The 15430-nt window shown below is 34.2% G+C and overlaps 1 protein-coding gene across 2 annotated transcripts in view; it reads right to left on the bottom strand.

Moving 5' to 3' along the window:
* Positions 1-3231: 3231 nt before the first annotated feature.
* Positions 3232-15430, bottom strand: part of CrebA (Cyclic-AMP response element binding protein A) — a 198885-nt gene continuing 186686 nt past the window's right edge. Inside the window, exons 2-7 of one of the 2 annotated variants that reach the window (XM_088258050.1) lie at positions 10360-10567; positions 7842-8110; positions 6520-6637; positions 5267-5451; positions 3955-4098; positions 3232-3870 (exon numbers count right to left, since the gene is read on the bottom strand). In XM_088258050.1, the coding sequence (XP_088114176.1) occupies positions 3682-3870; positions 3955-4098; positions 5267-5451; positions 6520-6637; positions 7842-8110; positions 10360-10567 (1113 nt within the window). In that variant the 3' untranslated portion in view covers positions 3232-3681. The remainder of the gene's footprint in view (positions 3871-3954; positions 4099-5266; positions 5452-6519; positions 6638-7841; positions 8111-10359; positions 10568-15430) is intronic. The other variant, XM_088258049.1, reaches the window with a different exon arrangement.

Genomic DNA, 15430 nt, shown 5'->3' with positions numbered 1-15430 from the left:
CAGTCTGATGATGTCGGTAACGACGAAACCCGGTCGCTGGTCAAATAAAAAAGTGGAAAAGCTAAAAATATTGGTTTTAATCTAATAATAAATTAAAAATGCAATTCCATCACGAAGTGTCAGTGGATAATATAAATCTATTATAGGAATATTTAGCCTAGCTGGAAAATACAAGTCTGAGATATAGACTTGAAAGTGAAGGAGAAAGAGATGAAAGTTACAGCCTCTCTAGCCAGCCTGTTCACCTGTACATTTCCACTCATTCACGAGTGGGCTGGGAATTCAATACAAATACATAATCAACGATCTTGTATGTATATAATATATATTGTACAAGCTTAAATATTTGTATACTACATGAAACATACTGCCACAATTCAGCAAATTAAAATCAATACTAAAAATGAGGTATTTGTTACTCATTGTCTGTTTTCACCGTTTATTGTTGTCACTGAGTATGTTTACCAACTCCTCTGTTTGCTGACCTTGAATAATGAAAAATAGTAACCAATTCAAAGACCATTTTACTTATTTACTCTTAACATACCAAATAGCAAATTATTTTTTATTAATTAAAATGTAACTTTCTTATAAAATCGCTATAAAACGAAGTTATATTTTAATTGTAAAATGGAAAATCACAAAGTTAGTGTGCTTCAAATATAAATTATATAATTTATTTATTGCTCTTTAATTTAAAAAAAATCTATTGTACATATATTGATTTTTTTTTAAAGTGGAGGTTGTTTGTTTTGCCTTTCGTCTAGTATTGACATTGTACTTTATTCATGAAGAGTTTGAACATAATGCCATTTAATTATTTCTCAATATTTTTTCGTTTACATAATGTATTGCCAATACCTATTTATTGAAAGTTTGTAATGATTGTGTATGCAGATAAGATATTTTCAAATTATAATTTGTGTGAATAGAATATTTGAAAAAAACTCGCCAAACTTTATAAAGCAGCAATCAGCTTTATTGTGTAAAGCAAAACTTGTTACAGAATAAAAACTCAAAATGGCAGTTTCTTTCCATTTGTGTTAGCATTTTTTGTTTTCTTGTCCTAGCATTTCATTGCATTCTTATTTATGTAGCCACACTCTAGTTTATTATGGTCTAATTTTTGAAATATTTATTAATATTTTCATAAAATTTTAGCAAATTATTCCATTTTTACTGTTTCTTAAATTTTCACCATAAAAATATCTACAGTAATGATGTATTTAGCATTTAAGATCTTACCTGAGATTTTTTATTGTATATTTCCAAAAATGTGATAATGTGTATAAAGTTTTAGTGGGGAGTTGGGATGGAGAGTAATAAAAATGCAGAAGATAAATATAACTGACTTTTATTATTTTAGCAGGTGCTACAAAGTGATGTTGACAATGTTTGCCCCGCACAATCATAACTCATAGAAAGGGCAATAGGTAACGAGAGGGAACCGCAGTTGTATCAATATCTTGTATTAAACAAACACCTACTAAATAACTCGCTATTACATATTATAACGTTCACATAATAGCTATATTTTTATTTTCTTTATACATTTAAAATTTCATTCTAGCAGTTCATTTAGTAGAAAAATAACTTATCGTAATTCGTCAATATTATCTCACTTAGTTTCGGTACAATATAGGTTAGATTAGGTTAGGTCATCGAATATAAATACAACATGAAGACTCGTTATTTTTTTTTCTCGTGAAGCGGACATTTTCATTGGCAACGATGTATTTATGAAACAATAAATGACTTTAAATAAATATTTCACCAATAAAAAACAGTCACAAATAAAACTTATTACAAACGCAAAAATATCACGCAACACATATATTAAATATTTATGTAAACTTCAATTAGAATAAAATATTCACATGAAAGAAAACAGTTTTTATATATTTTTTTTATTAATATTTTCAATATTTTCTTAAACAAATCTTCTAGAATAACGATTTTGTCATAAATCTTAATATATTATGTATTTTTCATATTCACCATTAATATCTAGTCGCGACAATAGAATCCATCGTAGCTTTCACATTGTTACGTTTACGGGGAAAGGAGAATTGTATCAATCGAGACATCGGTTAATAAGTACATTTTCACATGGAACCGTCTGCTTGGGGCTGTATGGAATGTAGAACTTAACGCCAATTACAATATAGGCACCCAAATGATTAAACACTACTTTTCTCTACTTTGTACAAATGTGTATCGAACATTGTAATCGTAATCTATTAAGGATAAAGATACAATATCATCAGATTTAATTACTTAGAAATGCTAACACTTGGGAGCTGTAACTACGTATGTAGTTACACCTTCCATCCGACGTCTTCAGCGCTGAAGCGCACAAATTTTACAAAATATATTACTTTATAAAACATTTCTTCCTAAATATGAATATAATATTTATGTTTATTTACAAATTTTGACAATACATGCATTTGTATAGTGTAAATAATTTTGTTTATAAAATATACCAGCTTAACGCTGTTTATTGAGATGAAAAGCAGCCTCAGTATTAATATTATTCTTCGTAACGATACAGAATGTCATAAACTATTTAAAATACAATTTAACTGGTCACACAATGGAATGCCAGGTATTTATGCTAAGACAGTTTGGACCATCTGTATTAAGTAATAGATCCGTGTCTATGGAAAGATCAGCTCGGACTACTAACTTTATCACACAGCGGGTTCACGGGTGTGAATGCACCGCACAATATGCATTAGTATTAGTTCTAATTCTAGATCCGACTAAGTCCCGTATTCTCGTCGAGAGAACAGGATCGGGGAAGGTAGTTAATATCATCTTGGGGGTAATAAATAAGGCACAGATACCATTTACCATCACTTTTATCATTGCACTTGTTTCAATATTTAAGATTACACAATCGCAAATTGCACACAGTCGTTTAATATAAGAAAAGTGATTTGTACTAAATATTCATGATTTATAGTAAACGTAATTTTTATAATATAAATGTATCTTTAATGAAATTAAATATTCGCATGATTTGTAAATAGATTTCTAAATATCGTAAATAATTTATTTATATAAAATATAAAGGTATATGCTTTTCATATTGGAATGTCCAAAATAATACAATGCATGCATTTTACGTAATATAACGGTAGTTCGCATGCCATCGACCCTTTTCTATTAAGAAATGGAAGACAGAGAACTCTACAAAAGTTTATTTCGCTGTGTCGTAAATTCTAATTTTATTTTCTAATTATACCAATATGTATTTTGTAAACAAAATACTATAATATACGTCCCTGCATTTCAACACAACAGTGTGTAAAGTACGTCTATTTAAAAAATGCGAGCCTTGATAAATCCGAATCATCCGCGCATCAGATTTGAAAACGTAAGTCATTAATTCGTTTTAATTTCCGTTTAGAAAAACATGGCTGGATCCAACGGAGGCAATAACACACTGTAATTCCATAACACGTAGAATTTACATAATAACATCTTAACAATAATAATATGCGGAAGCATAAAAGCTTAACAATCCAAAGAGGAGATCGACTGAAAGGCCTCGACAAGGATAAAATGTATTCTGCGAATACAATATCCAGTTCAGATACAGGAAGAAGCGAGGACCTTTGCAGGGAAGACTTCCAGGTTGGAACACTAAAGTAAGATTGCACCCGGCGGTAGTGACTACTTCCTGGAGGCGCGTGCTACGGCGGCCTGTAAGAGCGCTAACTGACTCAAGAGGTTGGAATTTGACTGTTCCAGGGACTCCACTCGCTTGCGGTAGTCCGAGTTCTCTCCGGCCAAGATCTCCACTTTTCTCTCTAGCTGGTCCATGTATTCCTTTTTCTTGCGTCTGCTTTCTTGTGCCGATATCTGGTCAAAAATAAAGGCTCATTAATTTACTGTAATTATTTTCCATTATGCTGCAGTCAAAAGTTACGTTGGGAATGTGCTTACCTTGTTCTTTATTTTACGGCGAATCTTTTTTAATGATTTTTCTTCTGTCTTAGTGAGTGGTAGGCGGGTGGGTACTGGATATCCTTCGGCGAGTAATGTGCGCTTTTCTTCATCTGTCAATTCTAGTGTTCCTGTTGAGCCTTTCTGTAATAGAAAAATCTCAAATTAAGTAACAATAGTCATCTCTAAACGTAAATATACATTTAAAACATGTGTATTCTTTACACATTTCTAATTTCAAACGATCATTTCAGGGCCATAATATTTCAGTTTGTGAAATATTAAGACTATTCTTTGTCCTATTAAAAAAATCTTTAAACCCTTTTTCTCATTAATTATGCTTTTTAAATTAAAAAAAACCCATCTCACTTATGAAAGCGAGAAATATGATACCTTTTTAGCATTAAGGCCCAATGATCAATAACCCGTAACTTAATTTTCTCTAAAGTATCATTTTGCTGTTTGAATTCGGACGATGAACAAATTCTTAAGTAAAATCTCCCGACATTTTTAGCTCTCATAACTCAACCATTTTTCAACAATAATTGTGTGACTAAATGCAAAATAAAGGTACCTTTACTTCTGGGCTTACTTTTTTCTGCTTAGCCACCTTCAGAACTGTCTTGAACAGCTGAGCAAGAATGTGAAAAGGAGTTCGCAATGAACTGTTCTTCACATTTCCCTAAAATGTACTTATACGATCCCAAGGTGTAATTATACTACCTCAAAATTAGTTTATACTAATCGAAATGTGTTTTTTGAGAGGATTTAATGGGATTATTTCATATTATGTATAACCTAGTTCTATAAACTAAAAAATAAGCAGTATTTTGAATAAATGATTTGGAAATATGTACAAGAATCATATACTTAAGTTACTTCACTGCTAACTTAGAATCAATGAACTGTATAAACTCATGCCTCTAGCGAGTGTTTTTGCCTAGAATTTTTACTCGTGAATTACATTAAATTATAGTAACGCTTAACATAAAGAGTAAATCCACTTACGAGTAGGCATAGGCTATAAAGGTGGGGATTGACCGGAGCATTTCGTCATAACGTAACATTCACGGTGAGCATCCGAACATCGGACGGAGTACTCGGAATTCGCTTGGCTCGCTGTACTGACTATACGAATGCTCGCATCGTAACATGTTGCGTTACGACGAAATGACTCCGTTCAGTTAAACTTAAAAAGTTAGAGCCTGAGTAGGGTCATGATAAGCAGTGTTGCATATGCCGTAGCTAGATTTCAGAGTAACTTGGACCTAAGGTAATTTAAAAAAATATATATGGAAATATGTAGACTAACCGGTTGAGTGCTGATGAGCGGTGTGTGGATGGGCTGGCGCTGGTGGTGGGCAGGCGAGTACACGTGAGTGGAGCTGCGGCCTCGGGGGCCCGGGGGCGCAGTGGGAGGCGGCGGGGAGGGGGACAGGCCCCCTTCGCTGTCCTCACTGGACAGGGACGACGGTGGAGTGGGGGGCAGACCAAAACCTAAACCAAACAAAGGATATAACTTAGTTTTTCAAATTTATGAGAATAATGAGTCATCCTGCAAACCTAATTAATGTATGAATTATACTTATTTACTATATCATAAAAAAATACTTAACATCTTTACTTTATTTTATCATGCAATATTTCATTAAGGCCTAGCCACATAATTTTCTTTAAACCCAATTAAAATTTGGCATAATTATTTTTCTTTTCTCAAAACACCATTTTTGCATTCAAACAATAAGTTTTTCTTTGAAATAATTATATGGTATTGGAAAGAAAAGAATTACTAAAAGGTAAGTAATTTAAAAAAATATATTCAAATATTTTTTCTTTATGTATTCCAAAAAACAAAAAAATATCCAATATACATTCTTTTAAAAAATCGAGAGTAAGGACACATCCTGCATGGCTCAGCGTATTCTGATTTGAACGCTTGAGATCTGGGCCTTAATATCTAAACACCCTTGATAAATATTATATTAACTTGTGCTAAGGGACAACTGGAATTTGACCCAAAACCTTCTGTACAAAGTAATCATGAACAAACATAACCCTAACATGGCATAGCTGGTGACGACACCAGTTATGCCATGTTAGGGTGCTTCCGTTGTCCCGATGACGAATATCAGTATATTTCTTTAATCTACACCTAGTTGTGTAAAGATCACTGCATCAAATAATGAAGTACTCTCTTGGTGACAAGCTGTTTTTCACTGAATCCTTATTTGTATTTTTTTTTATTTGACTGAGTATAAATGATATAGAATATGATGAATCTAGACTGGGAAAGCCATAAATATCAACGGTGAAAGCCAGCAGATTCGAGATCAGATACACATAACTATGTCAGGGGTTGAAACAGTAGAAAGGCTGATACTGCGAAGGAAAACAACCACATTATTTTCTTCCAAGAAAATTCAATGAAGTAAATCAGCAATTATCTAAGACAACTAAGAAAGACTTAATGGTAAGTACATGAAAGTTAAGTGATCAGTCATGCGCTTCATAACACTGTCTTGGCTTATTTAGAGCAATTTATAAACTTATATAAGTAAGACTTACCGGAGGTATTGGGCTCCAGCTTGATGCTGAGTTTAGGCAGAGAAGCAAGACCACTTGAACCGAATAATAGAGGTGTCCCCCTTCTGAGTGCGCTCTGTGGTAAGTGTATATTGCCAGTCTGTAAAAAGGTAAACAAACATTCAATACATAATTCCAAAATATAATATGTGGATATGCTCTTTCAAGTACTTCAGTAGATCATTTTATAAACAAAGATTTCCCTTTTACATGCCCAATAAGTCATGAGACACTGCATCAGGTTATGGAGAATTATCTTTATGGTAAATAATCTATGACATCAGATAATCGGATCTCCCGCCACCTCTTATGCTGCAAGGTCTGTCTTACGACTCATTTAAAACAGACTCTGTTACCTTCTTTTTTCTATCTATCTTCAGTAGCAATAGGATAATCCGCCAAAGAGGATCAATCCCTCCCAACCCCACTTAAAATTTTTTTAATTATCTTAATACATTTTGGAAGGGTATTTTTTACGCCTGCAGACCGCTGGCGACAGGATTTGATAATTATGTACATATAGTTAAGACCTTAACAAAGAGATTGGTATATAATATTCATATACATAACAACAAAAAAATAATAAATATGTAATTCCTTCTTCTCTGCCTTTGAAATGAGGCCGGCGCAAAAGATGAAAATACCCTTCTCGACCTAAGGCATCAATCGACTGCACGGGTAGAAATACTCTTCTCGTATGAAGTGTGTTAAGTTATATTATTCTCTAAAGCATTTACTTTGTGGTTAGTCGTTTTTACTCTTATATTTTTTTACAAAAATATTCATAATATTAATATACAACCACCCACCGAGATTTTTGTGTGTACTGGTTTCGAGATGTACCCGTCTCTTCGTCGGGACAATCACTACAAGAGCATGCAAACAATACTACTCATATTTAAGTGTGTGAATAGTGCTATGTTGTAGTGATTGTTCCGACAAAGAGACGGGTACGTCTCAAAAGTGGTAGACATAAAAACCTCGGTGAGTGGTTATATACTAATATGCACTCGGACTTTTTACAACTTACTTTTTTACAACAGGAATACACCCAAATGCTAGCAAAGACCTTGAGCAACTGACGGGACAGAATTGTACCTGCGTTAGTTAGCAGAATTGTATCTTGGCTTTTTATTATTTAAACAACATAACGGTATATAGTGGCGACATATAGTCACCAACCGATTTACTGGGGAATTAACCATGTCGATTTATTGTCGCCATTCGAGTGCAAAAGGTTAATTTCTTAACACATGAGGTGTATCTTCCTCCGTAGTAGATTGCATAATGAAATAACTTCTTACCGTGTGGTCTATTACGTAGTCGATCATGTGCATGGGCTGCGGCGACGGGGAGCGGCACGAGGGCGTCGGGGAGGCGGGGGACCCCGGGCGCGAGGGGGGCTCGCTTTTGACCTGTGCGGGCGAGGCCGGGCGGGGCGGGGGCGAGGGCGCGCTCGAGGCGGAGGAGCGCGAGCAGGGGCGGGGGGAGGGCCGGCCGCCCCGCGCCCCGCACGCGCCCCCCGACCACGCGTTGCGCAGGGGGATGGCGGGAAAGCATTCGTCCTCCATGTCTGGAAAGAGAAAACGAACCTTACATTATTTTGTGAAAAAGAAAATTTTTCAATTTATTCAACAAAAAATTAATATATTCATAACAAACAATATTCAAGGCGTATATATTAAAAGTCAAGAAGACTTAAAGGTGTAGAAGAATCCCGCTTCGGAAAACTCCTTCGGACACATGGAACAGATCAATATCCAATGTGATATTGTTCAACATAGCGGTAGCTCTTCCTACAGGCATAACCATCGGCAGGTTGGTCCTGTGTATAGGAATGTGAAACAATCTATGTCGACGCTGTCTTAGGTAACTATCGGGAACATACAGACCAATGTTCCGGATAATTTCAGGATTATCGATCATACCGCGCAACAATCGATAAAAATGCGTAATCAAATACACATTCCTTCTAGTCTCTAAACTATTGTAGCCAAGCATACCCTGGAGATACTCGGTCGGGTAGAGCCAAGGATAATAGCCATACTCTCATAATGTACTGTCATAGGCTGGTTAAGTGATCACTTTACACACATGCAACATTCACCACTCTACCCAATATTGACAACTACAAAATATTAATTTATCTTATTTGGGTGGCTTGTGTGAGACAGTTCCCAGGTTTGATACCTGGAAGGGGTAAAAAAAGTATTATTTTTTTAACTTTATGGAAGCTACCTGTAGCATAAGACTGATAATATTTTTTGGCCTTTACCATGTCCAAGTGGTGCATAGAGCACCAAATTGGAACAATGCAGTGTTTACAATCAATGATCTTAAAAGGCAAGACTCATCATCCTGACTTTTAAGGCAGGTTGATGGTCCAGCATTTTTGGATCTAGGAAGGAAATATATTTGATGAGATATATATGAGATAATAAAGCAGCTCTTTTATATCATACTAACAATCAAGTTAACACTGCATACATTACATGCAATCAGGGGAATGCATGCAATGGATGTGCGATAACAGTCAGAAGACAGTCAATAGGGAAATTCACTTAATAGTTTTATTTTGATCTTAGAAGAATGGTACAATATGAATAATGATGATATGTCAATATTCATATTGTATCATTTTCCCTGTTTAATTTGGGCCAGAAATCGAAAAAAGAAATCAATATAATATAGTGGATAAAACGATTACAATAATCATTATTACAAGCTTTTTTTTAATTATAGATTTATGTAACCCTTTTTTTGACAGGTGGTAGGAATATAGTAAAAAGACCATAAACAATATTCTACAGGTGTATTAATTATACCTTTTATTTATCGACTAAAAACTTCTAATCGTTATCTATTTGTAAAAAAAAGAAGTATTAACTGACTGATAGGTAGCCAGTGAATTAATAATTTCAGAACAATAAACAAGGGCAAATTAGAATCACGTGGAATCCACGTTTCCGGCTTCAGCACAAAGTTTATCGATCACGCAGATTCCGCGTTGCTGTCATAGTGACATTAGTATGTTTTACAATAAAATGCATTATTTTGTTGCAGTGTACGCAAAATAAACAAAATACCATAGTCGAGAAATCAATTATTGATTAATAATAAGCTGAGTATGAAATTGCCGAGAACAAAGTATCACTTGCGTAAACAATAAATCAATCATGTACATTGTTACGATATTAATTTAGCATTTTGTAACACTTGCCAACAAGCTCGGTGGTAGAGGTTATAATGATAAACTCGATATCTATTTTCACAAAAGAAAATTATGTTAAACACGACCCGGTGGTCAGTGTCGATAATGAGAATGCACGTACAGAAATATAGTTTTTTTTAGATTTCCTTTAAATTGTTATAACAACCAGGGCTTTATTTTTTCGTGTGACGCGGTGGAACGGCATTCCGGTACCTTTTTTTACGAATATTTTTATTTATTTTTAAAATCAATTAGACGAAACAATGTTTGTGCTTACGTTTTTTTTAAAGGAATAACCCGCAAAGCTTCTATTTTAGATGCTTGTCTACAGGTAGGATAGTAAGGATAGGGAAGGTAAATGTGAAAAATACATTTACATTTACCCAATTAGTGATGGTCTTACGACCATGTAAAAACCCAGACTTACAAATTCTTTTTCATCTACAAGTATGTTGATATGTCAAAAAATAACGTAAAAAATAACTCCCGATTGGAGATAATTCAGATTTGTGAACAAGTATCTGGACACACTCAAAATGTTGTAAATGTTAGGTTAGGTTAGGTTAGGGGAAGTGAGTAAGTTTTGGGTTAGGTTAGGTTGGGGGGCTCACCGTCGACGCGGGTGTGCATGTCTCGCGGCGAGGCGGGCGCCGAGTCCCCGTCCGAGTTGAGGCTGTAGGAGTGCTCCGTCTTGATGGGCAGCGCGCCCAGCGCCGCGTCCGTCATGAGCCGGTCGTGCAGCACCACGCCCGACTTGGTGTCGCGCAGGAACCAGTCGTGCATCTCGGCCTCGCTCTCCAGCGCGTCGTCGTCCATGCCCTGCCGACAGACAACTCACATTTAGACATATAGGAAGGATTTTTTGAGTCTACTAAGTTGTATTTTATTATAATTTATATTTGACGCACCAACATTGAAAATTTGCATTTTAGAATTAAATTGGAACTTTGTTTTAAAATCACTAAATATTTTGTTATAACTTAATTATAATGTCTACCGGTTTCGAAGCTAACCGCTTCTTTATCAAGACTGATTAATACTAAAACACTGTCTACTAAACAAAATTCAAAATAAGTAATAACATTTTGTTAAGTAGATAGTGTTTTAGTATTAATCAGTCTTGATAAAGAAGCGGTTAGCTTCGAAACCGGTTGACATTATAATTAAGTTATAATAAAATATTTAGAGTGATTTTAAAACAAAGTTACATTTAAATTATATTGTATTTTATTGTTGAAAAACACATAAAAATCAATTTTGTGAATTAAACGCCAAATTAATAAATATGTAAATATATAGGAAGGACATCAAATCAATCGATTCCGGGAGAAGTATCTACATACTGGCAGTGGCGTGATAATTGATTAGGCACATTTTTTTAGAACATAAGTATATTGAAAAAAAATTACCTCATTATCTTTCATTAACTATCTCTTTTCAAATCTGCATATATATTTCGAAGAAAAACTTATTTTTTCCACACAAAAACGGTGTTATAAAAAAAAATAAGGTGAAAAATGTTAAAATTAAGGACAGTAAAAAAATTTATTTAACTCTTTACTTTAGAATGGATAGATCTATAAAATTAGATATAAAAACGATAAAAAATGGATACGTGTGCCAAATTTGTATTGTATTATTAAATGATCAATTTTGAAAATTAGAACGTTTATGAAATTCAATGCACGCTAATCCAATCTTTTATACCCCTTTTGGATTAGATATTACAAATATGTTTGTATATCATTCGCAAATAAAGAAATTATGGTCAAATTAATATGTAAATGAAATGATGTGTTAAGTTTTTTTTTCATGTGAAAGTTACACAATATACAAATTTCATTTGTATATTTTTTGTTTTGCGAAGAAATCAGTTATGCAATCTAATTAAACATTACTTATATTTTTTGTATTTAATATTCAGGTAATTGCTGTTGAACTTTGCGTATTTTATGTACTAAAATTATTTTAACCTATTTCTAATCTTACATCGATAAGAGTGTATTAAAATTAATATGTTTAAATATTCGTATCGGTAACTGACGAATAATATTTACTTAACTATGCAAGCTTTTTCGAATAGCTAATTTATGTACCCTACGTATGAAATATCAAATTACATTTTTAAAAAGTACCGTCATACATTTGCTTATTAATTTTATTCAATATTTAATATGTTATGCAAATCCGGTAGAGGATTTAACGCAGATTTTTAATATCCAATTATTGAAATTAAAACGGTTTTATTTAACAAAGCGTGTGATCATAAGTGCATGATTTCATTTAAAGTGTTATTTTTACACTCGTAGAAAATTATTGTAAAAATATGTGCATTCTAAACTAGAGAAAATATTAAGAATGCTGAATATTGGCATAGCAACGTGAGAAAATGTCTGTTGGTTGGTTTGTGCATAACTAAATTGGGAGATTTTGTCCGCCACCGTGGTGTAATGGTAGCGTGTTTAGCTACCTACAGCGCTGGAGGTCCCAGGTTAGTTTCCCAGGGGTGGGGGTCAAATAAATATGAGCGATTTTACACTCTTATATTTATTTAACATTACTCTGAATCGCACGAGTGATCACCCTGCCTTCTTGTAAAAAACGATCAAGATAACACTGCATCAATACGATGCAGAACCCTTATTATTAGGGTACTGTAAAAAATTTAAGTGTATTACGGCCTAATGCACTTAATGCTTGTGCATGTTTGTACATTGCTATGGAACGTAAAGTTCTGTAACGAATTTAAAAATAGAACTTCAAACATTGCTATAAAACGTAAAGTTCTGGATCGAATTTGAAAATAGAACTTCAAACATTGCTATTGAACGTAAAGTTCTGGATCGAATTTGAAAATAGAACTTCAAACATTGCTATTGAACGTAAAGTTCTGGATCGAATTTGAAAATAGAACTTCAAACATTGCTATTGAACGTAAAGTTCTGGATCGAATTTGAAAATAGAACTTCAAACATTGCTATTGAACGTAAAGTTCTGAATTTAATTTGAAAATAGAACTTCAAACATTGTGATGGAACGTAAAGTTCTAGATCGAATTTAAAAACTGAACGCTGATGTCAGTGACATTGGACACTGAGCAGATTATTCTAAACAACCGACGGATTAAAAAAAAAAAGAATTTTGTTTTTATTCCCAAAGCCTTCGATTGTAGGAATAACATGTTCGATCCGGGCTAGACGAATCGGGTTCAGCGACCCCTTAGTTTGATTGTCTTCCATCTCCCTCCCGCCGGTGGACCTGCCACGAGAGGAGGCAGGACAGGTATATACGGCTGCTTCGCTTGACTTTCGATTAACGGCTTTATTTCGGGTGAGTGGCGTTATTATTATTTGTTGCAAAGTGCGAAATAATCACACGAGAAATAACGTACGGTGGGCGCACTTTACTCGGTAGGTACTCGGTACCGTTACGGCGGCAAAAATGCCGAAAGGGTTTATTTTGTACATAATGAATCCCTAGAACAGGTGCAAGAATTTTTATATCTAGGAAGCATGTTCACAAGGGATGGAAAAGTAATAAAAAAGTCCAGTTAGAAAAAAATGAAAACGAAATTTTTCGCAAAAGGCGATTCAAAGGTTTATCTGATTTATTGATTGAGAATGACGATGAGAATTTGAACGAATAAAGTTGTAAAAAACCACGATGTTAGAAAATGCAACGAAATATCACGATTGCCATTGCCGACGCGCACGTCACGGATTGAAAAAGAAAGATAACCGCTGAAGACTTTTCGGCGAACGCAGATCGAAACTCGGCGGGTCGTGATACCATTTTGTGGTCCTAGTATTAAGCCCATTTAGTGTTCATCTGGGTACAATCGGCTATTATTACTTTATTATTATTATTAGCAAATAAATAGTAATAAAAAAACTTTGAAATGTCAAACTTCGCAAAATTAAATTATCACATTTTTTTTGTCGATTCAAGTAGTCTATTTCGTAAACGTATGTATATACACTGTCCCATGTTCTATATCATTGTCCATTCTGCGTAGAAAACGTAATAAGTTTAATTCTAGAGCAAAAATATACATGTTAAAAAAATATATATATAAAAATTAAATTTGTAGAAAGAACAGTTAAGAATTTTGTATATTAATTAAATGGAAAAGATGATATACGTCAAATGGCTGCAACCGGTATTGATACACAATTTACAATTTTCCAATATGATTGATGTACGGCGCCATTTGCAAAAATTATCACATCTTCCGATGTGATCATTTTTGGGTGATTAATTTTGCGCCACGCCACGCTGTTTTGCCATTTATACAGTGGTATACGTATAAGTGAAGTCAGCATTGTTTACTTGTGCCATACGATCGTCAAAACAGAGGAATAAATTAAGATAACGAGTACTTTTATACAATATCTAGAAGTACTAGATAGATAATAAGTAGGGTACGGTTGAATTCATTTCAATCTGAGATCCATAGTATTATTGTAACACCTTTTAAGTTCTTCGTGCAAGTCATCGTATTAAATTGCGTTCCTACAGACTGCGGACCAAAGGAGAATGCGAAATGCATTTTTTTATTCGTTCGAGAATATAATCGTAATTTAGTGGATGTAGTCGAATACTTTACGATTATTCAGGGTTGGTTTAGTGAAATACCTATGTAATGCTTTAAGTATGATTCTTATTATAAATGTCGCTTTAGACGCCTCCGAACGTACTAAAATTTGAGGGAACATAACGACAAATAAATTGAAAGAAAAGATCTACATCATTTTAAAAATTTTAAATGTGATGCTTTGCGAAAATAGTTGTACAGATTCAAAGGAATATAACATACTTTCAATTAATCAGTATTTTTAAAACATTAAAAAATCTCATAAACATTAAAGGATAGAATAAGAAGTGCCAGGACAGGGAAATATGCAAGATCGAAGATGTCGTTAGGTGGGGAAGGCAACGAAGGAGACAATGGTATGCGCAAGTGAGGAGAATGGAACCACCCAGACTCCCCAACATCGCACTGGACGGCCAACCCCATGGTACACGACTCTCGGGCAGACCACCAAAGAGATGGGTCGATAGCTGGGAATCGGCAACGCAGGAGGCTAATCCCTCTTAAAAACTGGCCACAAGGCCTACAAACAAGATGAAGAAGAAGAAAATAAACATTAATAATTTACAACATTTTGAGTGTGTCCACACTTGTCAACACTTGTTCACAAAATCTAGATTATCTCCAATTACAGGAGTTCTTTTCATATTATTTTTTGACATCTCATCAAAGATGAAGAAGAATATGGAAGTCTGGGCATTTACGGGGCTGACGACCGTCATAGGCTGGTTTATGTGATCACTTTACACACGTGAAACATTCACCAATTCCACCCATTATTGACAACCACACTACTCAAATTCTTGGAAGTTCTGTATATATGAACCAATTTAGAAACCTTGTTCTTGAATCACTAGAACTTCACTAGAGATATCTATTGGAGAGATGTAAAGAAGCTTTTTACTAAGCAGAAACTCTTATACTAGTAAATTTAAGACATTTCTTATTTAAATTAATATATCAATCCAGATGCTTTCCTTGATTTATATCTTTTGTATTTTATGCGAATAAAAGCTCCCCATTGTAAAGCTACAATTTCAGCATTAAAACATCTTGAAGCACGAACTGAAAGACAACGCCCTGAAATTTTT

Source organism: Brachycentrus maculatus, unplaced genomic scaffold (assembly GCF_059751285.1).
Source record: "Brachycentrus maculatus isolate JH-2025_06_01 unplaced genomic scaffold, ASM5975128v1 h1tg000090l, whole genome shotgun sequence".
NCBI lineage: Eukaryota > Metazoa > Arthropoda > Insecta > Trichoptera > Brachycentridae > Brachycentrus > Brachycentrus maculatus.
The sequence above is the reverse complement of the archived record's forward strand: the minus strand, read 5'-3'. Positions and strand labels throughout refer to the sequence as shown.